General features: G+C 46.6%; 1 protein-coding gene across 7 annotated transcripts in view; it reads left to right on the top strand.

Moving 5' to 3' along the window:
• Window positions 1-24,157, top strand: part of CACNA2D1 (calcium voltage-gated channel auxiliary subunit alpha2delta 1) — a 1,412,752-nt gene that overhangs the window by 1,190,706 nt on the left and 197,889 nt on the right. For all 7 annotated transcript variants that reach the window (XM_069627805.1, XM_069627804.1, XM_069627806.1 and 4 more), the window contains exons 16-18: window positions 1,855-1,923; window positions 9,548-9,622; window positions 12,124-12,198. In XM_069627805.1, coding sequence (XP_069483906.1) covers window positions 1,855-1,923; window positions 9,548-9,622; window positions 12,124-12,198 — 219 coding nt within the window. The remainder of the gene's footprint in view (window positions 1-1,854; window positions 1,924-9,547; window positions 9,623-12,123; window positions 12,199-24,157) is intronic.

The following is a 24,157-nucleotide window of genomic DNA, read 5'->3' as shown; positions in this document are numbered from 1 at the left end:
GGAAAGGGTAAGTGCAGCCAGGGCAGCACGTCTCAGGGTAAGTGCAAGGAGGCAGGGGGTTGTAGGGGATACAGTTACAGCCCCTAAGTTCACGGTAGGTGCGGAGGCAGTGCAGGGTGGCTGGTCGTGGAGGAGCCTGGTACCCAGTGAGACTCTGAGGGTAGCCAGACCACCAGTCAGCGTAGCAGACAGGTTGGTCAGCAAGGGAGAGAGAGAGAGAAATCAGAGGCAAAAAGGAAGGTCCTGAGCTGCTTCTGGAACTTCAGTGGTCCGGCTCAAGTTTGAGAGGGGCAAGGAGGCCATTCCAGATGGAGGAACCTGCAGAGGAGAGAGATCTAACCCCCCCCCCCCGACCCCTTCTCTCTGCCTGGAGAATCGTCTGATCCTCAGAGAGTTGTAGGTAGATGAGCGAAGGGCTCAAGAAGGAAGGCATTTTGGAAGAGAGAATTGGATGTAGTGTGGGCCCAGGCCCAGAAAGCCTTGTGGACGATGCAGAGGTTCTTGAACTTGATCCTTGCAGCCCCCAGGAGCCAGTGGAGAAATTTCAGGGCTGGAGAGATACAGTCCCTGGGCTTGAGGCCAGAGGCAGGTCTCGCAGTCCTGTTCTGGATTAGTTGCAGAGGGTGGAGAGTAGAAGAAATCAGATTGAGAAAGAGGCTGTTGCAGTAGTTTAGCCTAGAGAGAACCAGGTCTCTGGAGACATTGAGCTTCTGGGGGAAAGTGATAAAAAGGAAGAATTCCTCCGAGGAGGTGCAGCTGGTAGTGGGCCTTCCCATTGGCACATGCACAAGCCTGCCTTACACATCACATGGTCCTGCATGGCAAAGACTCTTCTTATGCAGCCAATCAAATCTCTAAATGCAAACCACATTCCTAGATGGCCCAATCCCTGAACACTTGAGATCCAAGAGTACGACCAACACGAGAAGTTCTGCATCCTCATGAATGCAGACATTTCCAATACATGTGAGGAAGAGGAAAGGCTTTGTCAGCCGGCACATGGCACAGTGTCCTTGGCGCACCAGCAGGCAAGACATTGTCTGTGTACAGATCGGCAAATAAATGTGTGACTTGGTGTGGCTCCTTGCGACTTGCCCACCTCAACCCATCCTGGAGGAAACAGTTAACCATGTCCTGCGGGAACGGGGGAGCTATAATGCAAACGTTCTTTGCATGGGGGGGGCATCTATTTGGTACATTGCACACAACAGAGGATCAGTCAGAATGGCAGTTTCTTACTCCCAAGAACTCACCAGAGTGAGCACCGGAAGAGGATCTTTACTCTCGGTTCCGTGCTCCCGTTAGTCCAGGCCGAGTTGTCAATACTCAGTGGCCCTTATGACCTGCAGTCGAACATGTCCACAGCGGCTTATATTGGCACGCATGTAAGCAAGGTCCCATTATGGCAAATGATTTCATTCAATTCATGTAATTTGAAATGTTGCTTTTCGAGTGATCTTCTTCTGGTTTCCGATCAGTTCATGTACCCACTTCTCTGCTGGTTCGCGATTCCGTACCCATCCTAGTCAGGGGCGATGCCACACAACAGCGCCTGGAGACTGCCTCAGGGCGGTAGTAGTGCGCGGTATAAGTCAACACAACACAACACGTATTTCATCTACCCCACACACTAGAGAGACATATTTGCTTATAGATCAATCGCTATACAAACAAGGACTTGGTTTTGAATGAATCCAATTTTGATATGTGATGTTGTATAATTGGTTATTTATAATGAAAAGGCAGAGCTTTCTATGTGTCCAGCATGTGTTAGCTGTCTGACTTCTTTCTCTAGGGTCTTGTTTGCTTCTAAGTGTGTTTGCAATCTGTGACGTGTGTGCCATTGCATTTCAGGAGCTTGGACTGGTCATCACTGGGACGCTCCCCGTATTCAACCTGACGAAGGATGCCAACGGGCAGCGGGTATGGCATCACGCGATTACGCTTATAAGTGCAACCAAATGTGTTAAAACAATACAATATGAATACCCCAGTAATGGCCCCCCCTCAAAGGACATTTTACAGGATTTTCTGTCGGCATTTTCATGGGGGTGAGAGGGTCAGGGGCAAGTAAAATAGGGAGTGTGCGGGAGAGGGGGTACAACGTAGTTATCTGGGGTGCTCTCTATAGAAATGCAGCAGGAAAAAGGCAGTAACATGTCCGCCATATTGAGTTATCACAGATCCATAACACATATTGCTGAAATTAAAGTCTGTTTTCTCTGCATTTTCAAAAGTTTGACTGGCTCAATGTCTGGACACACTGTTTTAATATTTAACGTCGTTTATTATATTTGCCAATGGTCTATGCACAGCATATCAATGTGTATATGTTTCCAATTGGAAGCTCTGAGTTAATGCATAGTTTGCAAAATATGAATGTACTGTATGGTGTTAAGGGTGCAGCAGCTCTGATGTGTGTTCGGTGAATATTACAGGATTTCAGGCGCTTCCTGCAAGCGGTTATTTGCGTATTGCGGTGTCTGTTTCAGACAGTGTTCGCGTTTAACAAGTAGAGTTCTTGGCGTCCGCCCTCCCACTCCTTCCCAAGGCCTATATAATCCAACGTCAACATGTTTCCCCAGTTGAGCCGACATTGATAGTCCCGGCTGCAATTTCGAGCATAAGGTACATTTTCAAGACGTAACATTTCAAACAAGCACAAGCAACATGTGTGGGTATTCACAACATCAATTTATGAGCTTGAAGGAGGTGCAAACAAGAACTTTCTGGATTGTTCCTTTGAGCTGGTATCATGTCTGATGGAGGACGGTAGGTATTCTGGTTCCTTTGCATGTGTGTGTGAGATGGGGTCTTAGTACGAGTTTGAGTGTTGTTATGAGTTTCTGAGCTTAGACTTTTGATCGCTTTTCTCCAGGGGTGTGGAGTTTACCCGCCGAGTATGCTGGTCTTCCGTTTGAGACGGCTGCGTAGGTGATGCGTGCAGTTTTGAATATGATCCTAGAAGGGAGGGGGAGCCAGTGAGCCGTGCTGGAGAGATCTGGTTGAATTTGGAGGCACCTGTTATGAGGCGGGGTGCACCAAGGTGGGTATCCTTGAGGGAGGCCAGGTGTGCTGGTGAAGGCCCAGCCAGGGGGGAGTTTCCCTATCAATGTTTGAGATCACAAGGGCTTGGAGCACTGTGCACAAGTCGTTCAGGGGTAAACGGTTTGATACTGTGGAGTATGGCGATCTATAGCCCCGTGGTTTGTGCATTTCTGACTCTGTGCTTTGGGAAGGAAAGGCTACTGTCAACAATGAAGCCCAGGGATTTGACGGATTTTGACAGCTGAGGGGTGACTCCTTCCAGGGACACGTCATCCAGCCATTGTTGCATAAGTTGTTGTTTGGTGGGGGGACAGATGAGGAACAATGTAGTCTTGGTGGGGTTCAGGTTTGACATCCATGTTTGGATGGTAGGCCAGCATCAGCATTGTTGATCAATGTCCTGAGGCCCACTGACCTCAAGGTGCAGCTGAGTGTCCTCAGCGTACTGATGTATGGCTATGTACAGTTCATTTAGGAAAGTTCCTAAGAGTTTCATGTATAAGTGAAGTCGATTGGGGAGAGAAATGGACCTTGGGGGGCGCCACAATTGGCTGGTAGTCAGTCGGATCGGAATGATAAACTTCCCAATGAATGGGAGGCTTGTGATGAGTCTGTAGTTGGCGAGGTCCTCTGGGTCAAGCAAGGGTTTTGTGAAGGTGGTCTTATGAGACCTGTGTTCAACCTATCTGGGAGAGCACTTTCACTGCGGGAGGCGTTCACAATTCCAAGGCATGCATTGAGTGCTGAGCTAGTTAATTGTTTAATGAGGGAGGCGGGGAGGAAGTCGTCCATGTGAGTGGTAGGTCTGAGGGAAGCAAGTGTGTCTGAGAGATCTTTAGGAGACAAAAGGGTTAAATCAGTCCTGGTGGACGCTGCCCGTGGGTCGGAGGGGACATGTAGTTATGCTCTGTCTGGTCTTGAGGCATCAGTGAGAGCTCTATTCTGTTACAGTTCTCTTGTGAAACCGGAATCCCAGGACAGGTGTGTGTTTGGAGCAATGCTTGACTACTTGAAATAAAGCTTTGCTACTATTAGAGGCTGCTTCAATATTGGAGGTGTGTCGTAAACTGAATTAGTCTTAGGGATTAAGTGTCTCTGTTGGGTGCACTGGGATTTGAGGGATGAGAGATCCTCTCGTCTATGGTCCTTGGGAAACCACTTAATCGGTCTGATTGAGTGTTTGTTGTTCTCAAGCTTTGATGTGTACCAGGGCGTGGCCAGTTTGACTTTGGTACAACTAAACTTTGGAAAGGTGTGGGCGAACATTTGTTCTTTGGCAAAGTGGTTACATGTATCCAGAATGACTGAGGCGTTTCCTTTGTTGGGGAATGTTGTGAACGTTGTCTCTAATGTGTCTAGTGGGAAATCCTTAAAGCAACGTCTCTCAATCACAGGGCGTTTAGCTGTGACTTTGTGGGGTAGCTTTGAGTGTGCATATGAGAAGGGGGCTTGTGGCATGGTTTGTCTAGTCAAGGGGGTTTGAGCATGATAGGAGTGGGGATAAAGTGATGGCAAGGTCATGCGTGTGGCCTTTGACATGCATGCACAGAGTACAATCAATTTAAGATCCATGTAATTGGTCAGAAAGAATAGGGAGCCGTGTAGGTGTTTTGCTGGTTGGGATTCACGGACGTTGAAGTCTCTGAGGAGGATGTTACTATAGTGGGAGACCGTTTGTCGCGCTTGAAACAATTGTGCATAGGTGTACTATAAATAAAATATATCATATATCATACCGATGCAGAGGAGAGAAAGTTGGGAAGGTACCACTCCCTTTAGAGGGCGGTAAATGGGGTGTAATGTGATTGAGTAGTGGGAAACAGCATGAGAGGTATTTGAAGGAACTGTGTGATTGGGGTTTGGGGTTACCATGTAGGGCCAGTCGGTTTTGTGGGTGACTGTTACGCCACCACCAGTTTTTCCCGTATGCTCCGTATCTTGGATGCTGTCGCCTCAGGGTCGGAAGATATGAAAGATGAAGCCGGGGATGGTGTAAACCACATTTCAGTAGGTAAAGGGCATTCAGATTGTTGTTGGTTATAAGGTTGGTGATGTCCGCTGCATTTGCCACCACGGATTGGGCATTAACCATTATGACAGGGTGGACACAAGTAGCAGGAGCTTCTTGCAGGGATGTGCGGGGGTATTGATGAGGTTCAATAAGTTAACTTCCCGGTTCTGCTTTGGGTGTTTGGCTTTGTAAACCTTGGAGGGGATAGGAATGGGTTGTGGAGAGAGGAGACGCATGGTCGTGTCTACCTGGTGAAAGGTGGCAGAGTAGCTGGCACTTGGCCCTTACAGGATCTTAAAGGTGCTGCCCTTTTCATTCACTGCCCTTAGCTTGAGACGCCTGGGTGAGAGACATGCCCTGAACTAACAGTCTAGAAGGAAAAGGAAGGGGCAGGGCTAAACAGGTGGTTGGATTTTAGGTCATGTGACCTAAACATCCACTTGCATGAGCTCTCCAAAAGAAAAGAGGCTGGAGGTCTGCTTAAATAAGAGCGACAAACCAAGAAGGCACCAAAATATACAGGCTGATTGACAGGTGGGTGGGGTTTAGGCCAAATGACCTAGTTCCACTTGCACCAGCTCAACCAACTGAAAACGAAAAGAGCCTGGAAGGCTGCATAAATAGGGCCAAAAAAAAGAGTGGTAAACCAACAGGGACCCAAACGATTAGCAGAATTCTCTGAAAAGCAGGTGGCAGTGTTACGCAATCTAAGTGCACTAAATGAATTGACTGGGGAAGGTTGAAGGGCCGAGTCATGCCTACCAGGACTCAGACCTGTGCATACAGGGTGAAGAGAGTGCTCAGCAGTGAGCAATAAACACCCTGATATTTCTGTCTAAAATCCCTGAAAGAAGAAAAAGAGAAACTACTGAAAGAAAGGCTTGTTTCAGTCAATAAAGCCATTTAATGTGTAATTTCTTAGATCAGGCAGACTGCATTAGTGGAAAAAGATGAGGACAGCGGTGCATGACTTTGATGTGTCTAATAATACAATTTCACTAAAGAATTCATGTTGCATTAGATGTATGCAGCAAGCCATACATTTCTTCAGAAGTTGAACAAATACATCATCATCTTCAAATGGAGGGGAGGATAGCACAGGGGCAACGCGCTGGTCTTGGAAGCAAGACCACACGGAGCAACAGATGTTTGAATCCCGGATCCGCGCGTAGAAACCAAACTCGGGTATGGTATTAGGCGCGTTATAAAAAAACAATCAAATAAAAAAATAAATCATTCACTTCATTCACATGATAACAATCCATTAAAGTACAATCTTCAAAATACAAAACATGAAGTACAAAATGCACATTGTGTAACTATATCATTGCTGTTATTCTAAAACCATTACATGCACGATATATGCAAGATATATGCACAATATCAGCATCAGTGATATCAGTTAGTTCCCTAGTCTTTCATCACATGGGCTCTTCGTTTCAGGGCACGTCGCATGTAGGTTAATGGTGCCCAAGACACAAGTGGCGCAATAAATTACCGTAAAAAGACTAGTGCAGGGCTCCACTGAAATTCTGAAAGAGGTGAATAATAGTGTGTGGACGTATATCACGATATATTAGGCACACAAAAGTAAAGTGTTGTAGTGGCGGGGCTCTCTAGCAGTCACCCCAATTACCAGTAGAGAGACACCCGGGCCCATCAAAAACTCCCCACCGCAAGAACAGAAGACTCAGCCATGGGGCCAAGTGTACTGTCTTTATTATCTAAGGGTTCTCGTCTTCTGAGCTTGTGTCACTGGGCTTTATTCAGGTGTGACATCACAAAACCAAGCTCTGACCTCAAAACCTATTGGGTCTGCACATTGGTCCTTTTAGGCGGACTGTTTATGTATCCTATAGAGGTTAATTCTACTATTGGCTAGCCATATCTGGTGGCTCCTCCTGGGAACACCTCCTCTACATATAACCAATACACTGTTGCAGAGTCGTAGAGAGACTATGGCTCCTGCAACATATTATATCCTCACCTGAAAAGGGACTCTGGATTGGGTAGAGTGGGTTCTGCTAGTCCTGGGACCCTGGATGGTTACCAAGTTCAGTGTACCTTCTCAAGGCGATGACAATGAACATGGAGGGGCTTTGTGTTCCTTATGTGGCCATCTCTGATCGCCTAGGCCTGGGAGCATGCATTCAGTTGGCAGTTTGTGAGCAACACTTGTATCTTTGCACCTCTGATTTGGTGGAAACAGCTTCTCTCCGTTCACCTCAAATGAATGGGCATCATCTTGCTCAGCTGGGTCACATGTGTTGAGACCACAAAAGGGAACTCTCTTGCCTGTAATTATGATGATTGTAGTCTGCATTTCTCATAGGTGGCTTATCGTCTTGGTAACCAGGACCTTCTGTCTGCACTCGTCCTTGGCTGGGTGCATCGTTCTGCTTACCTCTGGCTGCAATGATCTTGCCAGTTCTTCCATGTACTCAAAGCTTGTCTCCCCTTCCTCATTCATTTCAGTGGCCCATAGCTTCTATGTGTGTCCTTATGGCTGTTCCATGTTAGTGGCAGTCAAGCATGTGCAAGCTTGGTATACATATACTTTGGCATCTTGCGGTTCGGTTTTGGCAAAGAATGCACATTTTTGTAGAAAATGTATGTGTGTTTGTCATCTACTAGGTGAGTCATAAGCATGTGTTTCGTGTCTATGTGCAATAAACTAATGCATGTTTGTGTAACTTCGTGAATGGGTGGCTATGTACTTCCCTTACCGTAGATTTCTTCGAATACCATTTCACCTAATGAGATATCACAGAATTTATTTCACTGAAAATAATAGGGGAATTGGTATATGTGTAATGCATAATAGGTGGGGTGTGGGCTAAGGGTATAAGTTAGGGTAGGGAGGGGTGAGGGGGTCTGCGGGGCACCTCCCACCACTTAAAAGAAAAGTAGAAAAGTAACAAGTAGATTTCGTTTTTTGGTGAAATGGATTCAGTGAAATCTTCATTAGGTGAAATATTTTGAAGAAATCCGATACATCCCTGTACTTCATGTCTAAGTGCGGCTACGTCATGATGTCAGTGATGATGTCATTTATTTTTTAGATTTGCGATCAGTCGACTTGTTCGATTGATGGCATCTCCATCTCTTCCTGATCATCGACTGAGAGAGTAAAGTTTCTCACATCAGCGATACATAGTCGATGGCGGTGAAGGGCCAAAGAGTGAGGTGCATTTGTCGTGCCTCAGTCTTCGGGTTGAGAGTCGTGTGGGGGTCATGAGTGCCACACTTGGGCCTCCATCTTCACAAGTGCATTACATCTTCAATGCATGCAGTGCAGAATGGACAGCTATTAACGTTGTCCTTCAGATTTGTCCATTTAATTGTAACTGATCTAATTTTCTTTCTTTTAAAAGTGGAAGGTACTACTCTTATTAGCAGACAACCCCTTTAATTACTCCTAGATTAGGCTTAGTGGTGGGACTTTGGTGCCACCTGGTTCAACACAAAGCTAATGGTATGAGCTGTGAAATGAGGGGGGAAATGAGATGGGTGGTATGCGAAACATCCATGATGCTTTGCACATGTTCCTCCCACTCAACAGTCAGACCCCAGCTCTTCGACAAGGAGATGACAAATCGGTAAGGCTGTGCCCTGCCCTTTAGTGCAACCTAAAAGGTATTGTTGAGGTCATGTCCAGAATTGAAATGTTTTTTCTTTAGGAAACAACCCCAGCAACAGCCTTTGCACAATGTCAGAATTCACCTGGTGGGCCAGAAGAAAGTCCCCCCCCCCCAGCTCCCTGCTACCCCCTATGATCGTTCAGGTTGCAGGAGAGGGGACCCTCCACCGGCCTCTCTGCTCTTGCTGGAACAGTTAGGCCGGTTTGCTTTGCTAATCATTTTTCTTTTAAATGAATGCAACAGTTGTATCCTGGGTCCATTGCTCTGCAAAGGCTGATAAGCGCACTGTGGGTTTCTGGAAAACAGTCCCCCCAGATCCTTCCTCCATGGCACCTCTTGTAAGGATCTGTACTCGCTTTCCTAATTTGCCTCCATGTCCTGAGCTCTACTGCACTTCCGTTTGCATGCACCTGTATACTTGCATTTTCACTTTTTGCTTCATAACAAGGGGGCAATTTACTTTCCACTGTGCGGTTCTTTTTCTTAACCCTCTCTCCCTTTTTACATCGGTTTTGCTTGTCCCCTGGTTGATTAGGAAAATTAATGTAACTGCAGCAGATGCAAGGAAACCCACATTCACTTTACCTGTTCAGTTTTACCCCTTTAATATTCTCCAAGCAATGGCTCTGTGCTTTGATTCTTAATCGAAACGGAATGATCCATCACATTTTGGGAAGTATTTTGGGTGCACAGCCTCTGTGTCATCCCCCGACTTGTCAATTACTGATCAGAATTCCTGTTTATGGAATGCAACTTTTAAGTGTGTCATTCACATCCACAGTGATGTACTTTGATTTGCTGCAATTTATATTTGTTTAACAAATACTGTTTTGGGATTTTATATTAGAACCAGCTGATTCTTGGAGTCATGGGAGTGGACGTATCTTTGGAAGACATCAAAAGACTCACGCCTCGATTCACTGTAAGTACCGAGGGTATCCACCTAAATAGAGAGCATGTGGCAGAAGTGATTATGTCTTCAACCATTTCTGTCTGTTAGTGTTCTCCCCCGGCGAGAGTGCAGTGCTGACCTGACTCATTCATTTCCTGTTTCTCATAGGGTTGCATTTTTCCAAATCTTATCCACAGGCCGCGCCTCCTCTTTAGGTCACTTGCAGGAACCCAGTTTTCAGAAAAAGATCTCATTCAGGATTGAGTTTCAATCTGTTTTTCTAGGTACGCCACTAAAGGTGACCAGAAATCTGCATTTATGCAAATGAGTTGAAACACAGGAAGCCATGCCCTGGAACCTGAATTAATGGTTGTTTTGTGTTACTCGTTTTTCCACCTTCTAATTCTCACAGGATGATAACTCTTTTCATGTAGGATTTCGCTTTTTATGTCCATCAGCCCAACCTGCCTACATCACTCTAGTGCCATCTAGCTAGCCCCCTGCCATAACTTCAGAATGACTGCAGGTGGGCCAGCCCAACCTGCCTACATCACTCTAGTGCCATCTAGCTAGCCCCCTGCCATAACTTCAGAATGGCTGCAGGTGGGCCAACAGGCGTCTCCCAGACTCCTTTTTAAGGCGAGACTTGCCACACCACCCACTTCACTGCGCAAGGCAATGGCTGCTGGTCAGCCTAAGGGGTAATGTATAAGACTTTGCATATTGCCAACACACACACACATTTAATAGTTCATCCCTGGCACATAGACTCTATCCCTATGCCCACGCCAGCATCATCACGTGCCCTCTGTCAGCCCATAGGATTCTATTTTCTCTACCTCTCTTGCCCAGCTGTTATATCAGAGACAGGTAACTTGTGGGTTTCCTTAGGAAGACACTGGCAGTCTTTTCTGCTTGCTTCTTCTCTGGTAGACGGGGGAATCATCTGGTAAACTTAGGTGGCAGCACTAGGAGGACTTGGGCGAGTTACACTGTCTAACATGTCTTACAGAAAGGTTGTGTAAACATTGGCTCTCTAGATGTTTTGGACCACACCTCCCATCATCCTTAGCCAGTATAGTCAATGTTGAGGGATCCTGGAAGTTGTGGTGCAGAACACCTATAGAGCCACAGATTGCAGACCCCTGTCCTTTGGGAAGTGACACATCGCCCATGGCCTGTTATCAATCAGCATTCTTGCTTCTGGCAGCTAGAGCCCTATTGGTTGTGTTGACTCCTCCCTGCTGTGACTGTCTTGGCAACATCACACTCCAGAGGTAAAGACTCAGCCATCCAACCTGCAGGAAGACCCATACTTTGCTGTGCAGCATGGGGAAGGAGCAGCGCCCCCCCTCCTTGGCTGAGAATTGGCAGGGCCTCCACACATTGAGCGTGTGTCTCACCTGTGGAGAGAAATGGAATCCCCTCCTCCCCCATCATCCTACATCATCACCGGAACCTTGTTGACGGAGCCCCTTGAGACCTTGGAAATGGCAGTCGTGTGCAGTACAAATCCGAATTCTGTAACCTCACCTAACAGGGAGACCAGACTCCACACCGCCTGCACAACTCTAGTATAGCGCGCGACCAGGCAGCAGCGCCCCAGAAGCCCGCCCCATTATATTATTGGCTGTTGACGGGTTAGAGTTGTCAATAAAAACCATGGGGTGCACTCACAATAACATTTATAGCATGCACGTGATAACAGTGTTGACGCCATGAATATGTCATTTGTACGAGTCCTAAGTGAATTCCATACACTTCTAGAGACATGTTCTGCTTGAGCCAATGCAAACATGCACTTCCCTACTGCAAGAGCGAGGATTCAGCATGGCCATGTAGGCCCCGGGTGGGCTCTGCGTCAAAGCGTCACAATGTATCATGCAATCCTCCATGTCTCAGCCTTGGACCTCATAGAGAGGAGCGGAGTCTCTAAAGGAAGCTTCAATATCACGCAGTGTTGACCTCATTTCCCTGCCCAGGATTAGCAACCGGGGCCTTCTCCACATTGTTAATCCGGGCTCTCCCCCTGTGGGGGGTTCCATGACCACCTTCCAATCTGATAAACAGACCAACCAGGAGGCTTCTAGAGACCGAGACGTGGAGCACCGCACATGTTGGGTCTCCCGTGCCGGGTGTTGTTTGACGCGTTAAGTATAGCACTGTTTCACAGCGCTGGCGCGTCGTGCTGTTGGCCTGCTGTGTCAGGGCAAAGCTCGCGGACGTAGAGAAGGGGCTTTGGTGTGCTCGTTTGTGATTAAAGGGGGTCGTGTCTCTGCAACCTTTGGCTTTCCAGATGTTTCGGACTACAACTCCCATCAGTGCTGGCTAGCATATTCAATGGTGAGGGATCATGGGAGTCAAAGTCCAAAAGGGAGTGTTATTGAATAGCTTACATGCAGCAAACTGCCTTACCACACTGCTGCTTCTACTTTTTCTTAATGTGCATATCTTCCTTATGTTGCCTTCTAAACTGCTTTTCCCAAACCCTTGTGGATGCACCCTGAGCAGTAACCTATCCTGTCTTCCAGCTCTGCCCAAATGGCTACTATTTCGCGATTGACCCCAATGGCTACGTCTTGCTGCACCCAAATCTTCAGCCCAAGGTATGTGCATTAACACTCATGACAATCTTTGTGCCGGCTGCACGAGATCAGGATACCATTATGGCTTTTTGGCAATGACTTTTGGATTCCTATGCTATTACCATTGCGCTGTCTAGCCTGATGTACTGATCACAGCAGCCGTCTACCAATTACTTAACGTTGATCCAGTTGCTGATGCGATCAATAGATCTGGTGCTTTTATGCCATTGCGGATTTCATGTTATGTTTGTCTTGGTATTTATAAGAGCTGGCAGTGCCTACAATGTATATGACGTAATGACCCATGCTCCCAGGGAGAAGCTTATCCAGCTCTGTTCATTCCTTGTGTATTCTGGGACTTGTAGTTCTGGAGGTATAATGAACAGATTGAAACTACAAGTACCAGAATGCAAAAACAAGTCCCAGAATGATGAGCATCTCTTGGGTGAAATGGGCCATGTTGGCAAGTATGCCTTTATAGGTTTTCTAAAATTCTTCCTAAGTGTATGCAATTGGTCCGAGTAGAACATTGATTTAATGGTAAATTGTCTGCTTTCCTTTCGCTCACATACTATGAACACACTATTGGCTGAAGCAAACCAGTGCCCATAGTCCACCTTTTAGGTTGTAGATGGTTGAGCCTTTGCTTTAGCAGCACATGTTGGAGTGGGGAACATGTGTGTGGCTTCCCTGTGCCTGGATGTTGCTGCCATCTTTGTGAGACGCAGGTCTCGCGCTGCAGTTTCCCCTTTGCTCTCTCCCCCCACTCTGCTGAAAAGGACTAAGGACTCGGACTCTGTGCACAAGGGCATTTGACTTTGGGAAGAGGGATAGTAGAAGAGCAAGGAGTGAGCCCATGGGTGGGAGGAAGGGAGGAGGTTAAGTGCAAGGAGGCCTGCAGAGGGAATTTGGCAAGGGCACCGGTTGCCCTCTCTGACCTCTCCAGATAGGAGTCTACCAGGCATGTGGTTACTCTCCAGTGAAGTGCTGTATATTTCAGGCCAGCGACCAAAGAGGTAAAGGTGTCCCAGCCAGCGTGTGTCAGAGGTGGAAGGCGAAAGCTTTAGAATTAGAGAAGAGGGTGTAATAACAAGTGTTAATTGCCCATGTTTTCAGGCATCAGCTTTACCTTTTGCTTACGCCTGGTGGACAGCATTAACATTAATACCGTGGAAGTGCAGTCATTACTGCAAACAGCCCCCCCCCCTCGCCTTGCTAGCCCCCTCGGTCCTGTCTCCTGTCCAAGGTCTTTGTCTTTGCTCTGTCTCTGCTTACACTCTCCCAGGATGTTTGTATCTTCAACACACCTAAAATTAAACAAGGCATTCAAGCCGCAAGACCACTGTGGTGATGGCTGGCGCTGTAGTTATGTATTTATTTCTAATTCTTATAGAGCGCTGCACGCCCGTAATCCTCATAGCGCACAAAAAAGCCAGTCAGCCGGGATCCAGTGGTTCATGGGGGGGCAGAGAGGTCATGCACGAGGAAACTCAATCTGCTGAATCATAGAAGGAGAGTTTTAATGGTCTTCTTGAAAACTTACAAAAAAGCGTGAGATTTCATGGCGGATGGAAGTGCATTCCGCTCTTGAGGTGCCGGAACTGCAAAGCTTGTGCCTCCAAAAATGTTTTGCCAAAAGCGGGGTTGGTGCTGTGATTGTGTTGATGTCATTAGAGCGCAAAACTCTGTTAGGCTGTTGGAGGGAAAAACTTACTGTGCAAGTACTGTGGGGCTGCAGGGGTCTGGGATTCGTAAGTCAGGGGTAGAATTGTATGCCCGATTCTCTGTTGAACTGGAAGTCAGTGTAACCTTTTTCTGAAATCTGGTCACTCGTAGCCAAGCCATCATTACCCTGACTGCACCATTCTGCGTGGTCTGTAAACGGGTGAGATTGGATTGAGATGTGCCGATGAGCAGACTATTGCAATAATCCAACCGCGAGTTGACAAATGCGGTGGCCAGCAGAGATCTGTTTTTTATGGTATAATAGGGCCTGATCTGATGGAGTAGTTTAGTGGCATATCCACAGGAGGAGTGAATACTTGAGGCATGTTGCTTCATTGACAACTCAGAATCCAGCATGATGCCTAAAGTTTTCACAGATTTGCTGACAGGGATCCGGTTGGCCATGAAGAAGAAATGGGAGTACCTAGAGTCAATTTCTTTAATGGAGGGTTCAAATTGATAATGAGGATCTGGGTCTCCTCAGTGTTCAAAGCAAGTGAATTTATGGCTATCCAGGTTTCAATTTTATCCTAGATGATGATCAAAGTCTGGACATCAGTGGTGTAAGTACCGGTCAACTCGGAAAGGACCTGGGTATTATCTGGAGAATTATCAAATTGGACACCGAGTTCATCAAGAAGGTTGAGTAGTGGTCTTTTGTGCATGTTAAATAAAGTCAGAGAAAGGCAAGATCCCTGTGGAAGACCACACATGGAGAGAATGGGAGAGGCTTTCTCTTTCTCGATGGCCACCCTGGATGTTCTAGGATCCAAAGGGCTGCGTTCTCTTAGCAATTAACCCTGTTCATCAGTCTTTCATGAAGAAGATTATGATCAATATGATCAGACGCCACAGAGAGGTCCAACAGCATTAATAACGCTGGGTGGCCTTTTACTACAATGCCTGAGAGGTTGCATTTAAGGTCTAATAGTGCTGTTTCAGTCCCATGCTGTGCTCTGGGCCCTGGGTATTGAGTGCCCCAGAATGTATTATCCTGCACAAAACGTTGCAGTTGCAAATATGCAACTCTGTCAATGATTTCTAATGGATATAGCAGATTGGTTCGTGGTCGTCAGTTTTTTAGTGGCGGCCGGATCCAATGTGCTCTTTATCCAGGAGTCCTTTAGAGAGGCGGGCACCATGCCATCCCTGTAGGGCATGTGGATCCTCCTGGTGATCCTGGGAGCAAGGACATCCAGTGACTCCTTCAGGGTGTTGGTAGGGCAAGGGTCCCGTGCACATGTAGTGGATTTGAGGTTCAGAATGATGTCATGAACTTCACACTCGGTACCGTATAGAAATACAAATTTGGGAGTCAATGGCATAGGGTTCCCTTTTGTAATGGTGTTAAAGGAGGTCTGTTTTTTGTTATGAGCTAGGTGAGTCAGTTGATTTGAAATATTCAGTTGGTGACTGATGGATTTAATCAGGAATTTATCTTGAATTGTCTGGCACCAAGCTGAGTCTTTATTAACCGGTGGAAATGACGAGGTGTGATTTTCTAATTCTTTAAGAATCTTGAATAATTCATTTGATGAAGATTTATCTTTATCGATCCGAAAGTTGTAGTTTTTTGCCTTCGCTTCAATGTTAGTGTTTTTATAGGCATGGTGTTCCGTCTTTGTATTTACCTAGAGTAAGGGGGTCAGGATTTCCCTACCTAAACTAAAGAAACTCAGGTGTTCGTCGGGAAGTCTCTGTGAGTCAAAACAAAAAGGTACCGTCCCGATCACAAAGGCTTATACTCTAATGCTGGCCCTTCACAAAAACACCATAGAGTTCAGCTACTGTTTGCAATCCAGGAGAATGACTCCCTTCTCCTGGCTGGTTCCCCAATGTTTTTCACTGTTCTTAACAAGATGTGTAGTTCCCTTGACGGCGTTCTTCATACACTTTGGGTATTGCACCTCTCTTGCTCGGCCCCCCTGGGACGATGAAGCCGTTCCTGGAGGCCCTCTTGACTTTACAGTAACACCCTTATGTGGAATTGACCTGGGAACTGTTTCACAAAATGGTTTACAGTTTTCTCCATTTTGTTATGATTTACAGTCTCATAACTTCCCTGCACCCTCCCGGAATTGAGTGTATTCCCATTACCTTCTCCAGGGGAACACTTCACTGGTTTCACCAGGGGTTGCAGGTTTGCTCTTCCTACTTCAACTTCTTCCTTTAGTAGTCCTCCACGTCTCGCCTCTCTCCACCTCGAGTTGTTGTAGACCACCTCAGCATAGGTGTCTACCCCTCGGTCCTACTGCGACAGGTTATGCCTCCTCCACGGCCTCTCTCCCTCTCCTGATAATCACCTATGTGGTTCTGCTGTAGGCTACAGTAAGTGGTCTCCTTTAACCGACCAAGCCGGTCTCTGTCTGAACCTCTAATTTCTCCATATCATCTGTTCTGCTTGATGCCTTCAGCCTTTGGGGTATGGCTGATTTTGGAATGATCCACTCGCTAATATATCTTTTGTGGTCTTTGGGAATTGTGCTCAGTAGCACACAACTAAGAGTCCTTGGAATGGACTCATTCCATGCGGTCTGTGACGAGGATTATGGACTGGTCATAATTCAGTTACACACTAGCATGCAATCTACTGCTCCAAACCAAATGTTTAATTGTCAGGCCATGGTTGCACCGCATTCGATAACTTCTGTGAAACTTTCCTATAAAGCATTATCAAAGGGGAACAGTTTAAAACAATATATATATTATATTTCACTCGGTGGACTTAGAGGGTCAGACAATCACATTGCCTCTTCCCTGTCCGATAACGCGCCTCACTGAGTAACTACTATGAAGAGGAAATGTCAGAGTCCGGGTAATGGCGACAACGTATAAGTGCGCAGAGCATTCATTTACGCCATCATTTCAAAAGCAGTTCATAATATTAAGACATTTCTTTATTTCCAATAAGATTCTTGCAAAGCAGCATGTTTCTACCAGTTGCTTACATTGACTAAATATGTCAATAACTGCATAGTGCATTTCAGTTTCCCGATGCATACCCTATGCAAAGCATAAAAACTGATGGTGGTCGCAAAAGTCAGATAACCAATATGTTCTTTATTGGACAACGTTATAGAACAGGGTCAGATTAATCCACTTGCTGCATTGAGATGTAGGCTCGTCTCTTGGAGGGGAGTAATTTACACACTCCGTCACGCTCCTCCCCCCTAATATAAGGTTGCGGCTTACACTTTTACATACTTTGTAGCACTACATCACTGCACGTTTTCCCAGTCCGCGATGACTTCACATGAAAAATTGCTTTTGCTTGGAGATTTCTGCAGTGTTTTTTTTATTTTTTATTTTTTTAGAAACACACTCTAAAAAACCGCTGTGTCAATGCAGACGAGACGGACGCATCGACTTGCAACTATTAGGTCAAAATACAAGTCATGTATTTCGGGCGATAATGAGGCAGATGAAATGCTGCGTAAAATAGAGTTGCACTGTGTATTTATCCAGCGCTGCCTCTGCGGGTCAAAAACGACTAGGACTTATTTCTGGAAGTGGATAACAGAGGTTTGGAAGCGAAGGCTCAGTAAATCTTTCTGCAGGGAACAAGAACAAACAGTTGCGGCCAGTGAGACTTCTCCAGGACTGTTTTTTGAAGAATTCCTCACCCTCAGTTTTAGGATAAAGTATTATTCACCCGGGAACATTAATCACACGGCGCTCAGACAAAATCCTTGGAAACTAGCACTAACCATGACAAGAAACAGAAATCTATTTATATTCGGTAGTGTGGGCTGTCAAGCATTTGGGTTTTTATACTTTCCACACTGGTAAAAGGAGCAGCAACTACAGCCTGAAATGATGCTAACATTTTGAACAAGTCTCGTATAAAACATGTGTAAAACGCTGAAAAGTATCACATTGGAGCTGTTTCCTATAAACTCGATTCTCAATGTTATGAATCTTGTCCACAATGATAAAGGCCGCAAGCATTATTCATTCTTGGGATAGGGCACGACTCTGCTTAGCACCGCCCCCAGAAACATGTACAGCCAATGAGGGCTGGCTATGCTGCCACCTTAGTTCAGAGGTACAGGCCCCCGCAAATGAGAATCAAGGAACTGTAAGTACCTGCCACTGCCGCAGTCCTCTGTAACTCCGCCAGGGCAAATGTGCCGATTCTACGATTGGGTCCCCATTCATTGGAAAATGGCGGATTTTTGTGGACGTCATCCCATGGAATGTATTGATTTTAAAATAAATGCAACAGGGCAATAATTGACCTAAGATGTGTTGCTGGTATCAGAATCCAGACTTTATGTCTGTAACTTAAAGCAATGTGTGGGATCAAGTTCACGGGCCCCTTGCCAAGTCTAGTTAGAGCAGAACTCAAGTGGTAGGTATCCGGGCCCAACCATAGGCGCGAGGGACTTGTCTCGTTCTGTCGCCTCATCACTGGAGAAGGTGAAACTGATCCTTCTCTGGAGCCCAGGTGCGTCTGCAAGTACTAACTAGGGGTACTAGTTACTAGTACTAACATGATGCCCCATGTTACTCCGTCACTAGTGAAGGCGATATATATGCCAGCTCAGTCGCAAGAGTCCTGAAGATGTCTGCCGATTCACCTTTGTCATCTTGTTATTGCTGTTTGGCACACCACACTCCTCCTCGATTCCAAGCGCCTGGAAGGGTAGTGCTTAGTAGCTATGTTGCTCCACCTTATGCAATGGAGGGGAAGGAAACATTTCCCTGCTGGAACTTGAGAGGTCGCTGCATAGTCCATTAGAAAACCTCTCATAAACTCTTAAAAGGGAGTTGTGTGCCAAGAAAACAGGAGGAGCTGGATCTTGCAACCAAGTCTATCAGCGCTCCAGACAGTATTTTTAAGAGTTTCATCAAAAATGAAATGTTGAACAGCTTCCAAGGTTTGAAGCAAACCTCAACATCATTCAGCGTCGAATATAGGGGTCTTCAACCTTCGGCTCTCCAGATGTGTGGGGCTTTGATCATCGTGTTCATTCTGATTGTCTATTCTGACTAAGACCAGATTATCATGAAAACCCACATTTGAAGACCCCTGCTCTAACTACTGGTCAAATTAAATTTGATATAAAAAAAGTCTATAATTTCAATAATTTTTTGTACAGCGCCCCAGAAAAGTCAATTAGAAGAGCTTCAAATCTGCTTAAAAACATATCTGTAACCAGTGGCCACTGAATCAGAAGAGTTAGTTACAGGAAGAACCAAAATGTGATGTTTAATCTGTTATGAGGAGGTCTCCTCCTACTTCAGTCTGCAGCAGAATCTTGTTTTATGCATCATATTTCCTATACTTCCGACTTTTTCATCTTCAGTCCCATAAAAGCAATCTTATATCATATATCGTCATTAGCACTGCCGGAGACTTTCTCCTGTGATTACGCTGAGCAGTAGAGGAACAGCCAAGTCCAGAGGTAACATCACTCAGAAGCCTCCATCTTTACCAGGTTCTGGACTTGACCACAGAGGTCTGCTACCTGGGTCTACTCAAACTTCCACAAAGTCCTTACAAGAGTTTTTAATGTTGCATTAACATTAAGATACCATGTTTCTTGCATCTTCTAATCCCTCTGGGGCCACACTACAGAGGGAGACCAGTGCAGAATGGTGTTAGCAAGGGGAATGCCTTCCCCAGATACACACATGCATTGAAAGAAGGCTTTCTTGACTGAGGTAATTGTTGCTCAAGTGCCCATAGCACCCAAAATGACACTTGCACCTGTGGAAGGTTTCTGTGCTGCCGCCCACTTAAGGTTTATCTTTCACTCAGACAAACAACTGTAAGGTAGAGCTATACTACTTCCTGGGGTCTTGGTGTATCTCTGCGGGGCACGCTACTGGAAAATGTGCCTCAGCGAGGCTCAGTTACAGCACGTTGACGTTGAGTTTATTTCTTTTTCCCTCCAATATTGCCCCAGTATTTGCCTCATGGATACCATGTTCTCCCTAGATAACTTAACATGTGTTAGGATATTGAAAGGTTGTGTCTGCAGTGAGGGTTCAAAAGGGGTTCAAAGTAAAAGGTATTGATTTCTTGCTCAGATGCCCTGCAGGTCCCCTTTGACAGCTTAATTCAGCAAAGCAAATGTGGTAGATGCAAGGTTGCCCGAACAAGAAACATAATGAACGACAAATGAATAGGCGTGCTGCCTCCTGTGGCTTTGTGGGGTGTGTGGCAGATCAGAAGGAGGGCACTGACTCTTTGTGGCAACGTCAATGCAGATATGTATTAAAGAATAATCAAAATGCCCACCTCTCCCTATTTCTATGAGGGTGTACCCCACCAATCAAACTAAGGTTCTCATCAGTCATCTGTGAATTTCCAAAAGAAAAGTGTCCATCATCCAAAGTAGACCCAACTGACCCACCACAATTCTAACAACTAAAGACAGGAGAATGACTCCCTTCTCCTGGAGCTTTTGCTTCTGGCAAGTTTCTTATTTCTTCTCTTTTAGTGCAATATTTGTAAGTAGTCTCTTGTGACTCATTTGATCAGTTCATACAGTTCCTTCAAGGCTTTTTAACAATCCTGTCCTCTCCTGGAGTCTTAAATAATGACTTAGCTCATATAGGGTGACGTTCCTCTCTCCCCAGGGTATTGACACCCAGTCTCTGAGCTCCTCTCTTTTTAAATATTGTTCTCTTCTCCTTGGGATGCAATATTCTATCTCTTCAGCTTCTTTGACCTTGGATAGATATTCGTGGTTGCCCTTTTCACCGGGCGTGTTTTTCTCAGTCCTTTAGTTTCTCAGTCTCTTGTGCATTCGTATTTCTCTCATTAAATACTCTGGTCCAGGCATATGTATGTTAACTGTAGTAATGTTTCCGGCTTCTTTTCTCATCATCATTCCATTTCCTTACTGCTTCATTCATAACACTGGGGTGAGTGCGAATGGTCTCATAACGACTTCTCTCATCACCTTTCTCTTTTCTTATTCTTTCACTTATATGAACGGTCCAGTCATAATTACCCTTAGGCCTCCCGGGTCTCCCATTTTCCCTGTTAACTGAGTCTACCTGGGGTAACATCACCAGGCCTCGACAGGCTCCGCGTATGCTGTTTTCTTCGTTTTCTCATTGTCCTGCTTCACTTCGGCGTCTCAATACCCACATCCTTTTTCAATGCGGTTTATCATCTCCTTGGGTATCCTGATGGTAGGTGGTCGCATCCGCTTTGTAGTTCTTGTGCAGTTTGAAGGACCCTCGGTCCACCACCGGATCGCCATGGTCACGACACCACAATTGCCCTCTCTCGTCTCGGCTCTCTTAGGACGCTGCACGGCCTGTGTTCCTCTTGCAGCTTCTCAGCAACTTTCAAACTTGCAGGCTTTGCCGGCGGTGGAGTCTCCTCCCCTCTCAAATGTTGTCTGCCTGTATCTTCCCTGGATAACGTATATTTTGCTCTGCCTCAGCTGACTTCAGCTTCTTCATCCCATTTAAATGGCCTCCCCTATTTAAGGAGATATATCCATGTTCTAGGTGGAAATAAGAAAGGATGCTATTTTCTTCTCCCTACCTTGTATGTCCTTCACATTTTCTGATACGCCATAAAGGAATTTGGGAGTTTCTCAGAGGAATGGGAGTCCTTGTCCCCTCAGGGGGAGTCTCTCTCAGTGAGGTCCCACTTGCCTATAGATGGTGTAGCAGAGTGGGCTCACCCTCGCAGCCTCACAGGGGGCCCCCTTGGAGAGAAGGGACATATTCCTGTGTTTCATCACAGGCGGCTCCACCCTAGCCTCAATCTTTCAGCAAAGTCCCAATGTTCTTTGGCAATTGGGAGACATCATCCTACTCCCGAGACTGAGCTGGAGCCTGGTGGTTGTTCTATGGTGGGAGGCATGATGGAATTGGCCTTAACTGAGGGCCAGAGTCCTAAGTAGGCAGGACACTACCCTTAGGTATTTTCCTGCTCCTCTCTGTGCCTCTGACCCACCATCCTCTCCCATGGCCTGGCGCCTTCGGCCTCAACCCCTCACATCCCATCATCCCCTGGCATCCATTCTCTTGTTCCTTTCTTCTCTACATCTTACCCTTGTGCTTTTCATGCATCACTTGTTCTCAAATCGTCACCTTGGGACCATTGCGCAACCCATCCTGTGTTTACATCTTCTTTCAGTCTCTGCCTCCCCTTGCTCTCTTATTCTCACCCTGACCGGTCATTCCACCCCTGAGTCACTATTCGGCATTCTATGCTTCACTTTCTACTCTGGTCAATTGCTCTTTAATTGTGTCTTGACAGCTCCTCACCTTTCTTTTCAGGCACCTCCCCCTTAGTCATCTATATCTTAAGGGTTGGCATCTTCTCCCCTCTTTTTTGTGATTTCTCTCCCCAACTCTTCAAATTCTCTCACCGCCTCAACCTCTCCTACTTGCTTCCCGCATCCTGCTCCTTCAACTGTACCTTCAGGACCTCCATTTTCTCTGCACCTTGACATTCTTCTGCACCTCTTCTGCACTTTCCCATCCCTCTGCATCTTAACCTCATTCAGCACATATACCTCCACCTGTATCTTTAACTCCCACCACCTCCTCCTCGGACCTGTTTGTAATCAGGGTTAACTTAGCAATCTTTCTTCCAACTTCCTGGGTCTTTCTCTTGCCAGTTTCCTGGTTCACTCTTTCCCCAATCTCGTTGGTCTTTCTTTGCCCAGCCTCCAGGGTCTTCTTCTCTGTAGCCTTCTATAGCTTTGTCTCCACAGCCTTCTGGATATCCCTATCCCCAGCCCACTGATTCTTTCTTCTACCCAGTTTCCTGGTTCTCTCTTTCCCCAATCTCTTGGGTCTTTATTTTCCCAGCCTCCAGGGTCTTCTTCTCTGGAGCTTTGTCTCCACAGCCTTCTGGCCGTCCCTATCCCCAGCCCCCTGGTTCTTTCTTCTACCCAGTTTCCTGGTTCTCTCTTTCCCCAATCTCTTTGGTCTTTCTTTCCGCAGCCTCCAGGGTCTTCTTCTCTGTAGCCTTCTTTAGCTTTCTCTCCATAGCCTGCTGGATATCCCTATCCCCCTGGTTCTTTCTTATTTCCAGCCTCCTGGTTGTGCCTCTCCCGAACCTGCTGTTGTGCCTCTACACAGCCTCATGGGTTTGCTTATCCCAAGTCCTTGTTTCCTCCTTTATGCTTTCCCCAACCTGCGTACTCCTTTCCCCAGCCTCCTGCATACTCCTTTCCCCTAGCCTCCTGCGTACTCCTTCCCCCAGCCTCCTCCGTACTCCTTTCCCCAGCCTTCTGCATACTCCTTTCTGCAGCCTCCTGCGTACTCCTTTCCCCAGCCTCCTGCATACTCCTTTCCCCAGCCTCCTGCGTACTCTTTCCCCCAGCCTTCTGCATACTCCTTTCTGCAGCCTCCTGCGTACTCCTTTCCCCAGCCTCCTGCATACTCCTTTCCCCAGCCTCCTGTGTACTCCTTCCCCCAGCCTCCTGCGTACTCCTTTCCCCAGCCTTCTGCATACTCCTTTCTGAAGCCTTCTGCGTACTCCTTTTCCCAGCCTACTGATTTTCTCCACTGGTTTCCTCTATCCTTCTGCTCTTTTTGCCAGCCACCTCCAAATTCCCTCCTTCTCTGGGCTCCTCCTGCCTTCGGCCAAAAGTGCTTCCTTTAATGGGACCTTGACCCCAACTTCTAGCCTCGTTCTGCTGTAATGGCCCATAGGCGTGTCTCCCTGTTCCCACGGTCATGACTTTCAATATTAATAAGGGACTTGGGTCTGGCTAGTCCCTCCCCTTGGGTGGCCCACTCTGTTTGCAACTCTCCGGCCCTGCACTCTGGGTGTACTTCCTCAGCCTAACTGGAATCAGGTGGTGAGTATGGAGAGCTTGTGAGGTGACTGGTTAGCTGCTTGAGTTTTCTCTCCTAATTGAGGTCCCAGGATTTATGCAGGATTTCTGGGCCCCTTCCAGAGGAGCCGAGCGCTCGGGCATGGTGGGTTCTGCAGGGTTCCCTTTCAGACTTAATTCCTTAAAGGGCAGAAGCGTCTAAGGCATCGGTGTGGTGAACCTCTGATTCCCACGAATGGCTGTCAGGGTTTCTGGGGGGATTCTCACAACGCTGCCCCTGAGCCCAGCATCACCTGTCTTGTGGCGACACCTGGTGACCCAAGCAGCAATGTCATGCAGGTGAGTTTGCCACACTACCTACACATGATGTTTGAGTGCATATGCCCTTTACCACTGATGATATCACTCTGAGTGATATCCAAGGTGTACGCCTGAGTCAGTGGTATAGCATTGGGTACTTACCTCATTGATGCATTACAGGTAGGTAACCT

Source organism: Ambystoma mexicanum, chromosome 12 (genome assembly GCF_040938575.1).
Source record: "Ambystoma mexicanum isolate Mex_15411 chromosome 12, UKY_AmexF1_1, whole genome shotgun sequence".
Lineage (NCBI taxonomy): Eukaryota > Metazoa > Chordata > Amphibia > Caudata > Ambystomatidae > Ambystoma > Ambystoma mexicanum.
The sequence above is the reverse complement of the archived record's forward strand: the minus strand, read 5'-3'. Positions and strand labels throughout refer to the sequence as shown.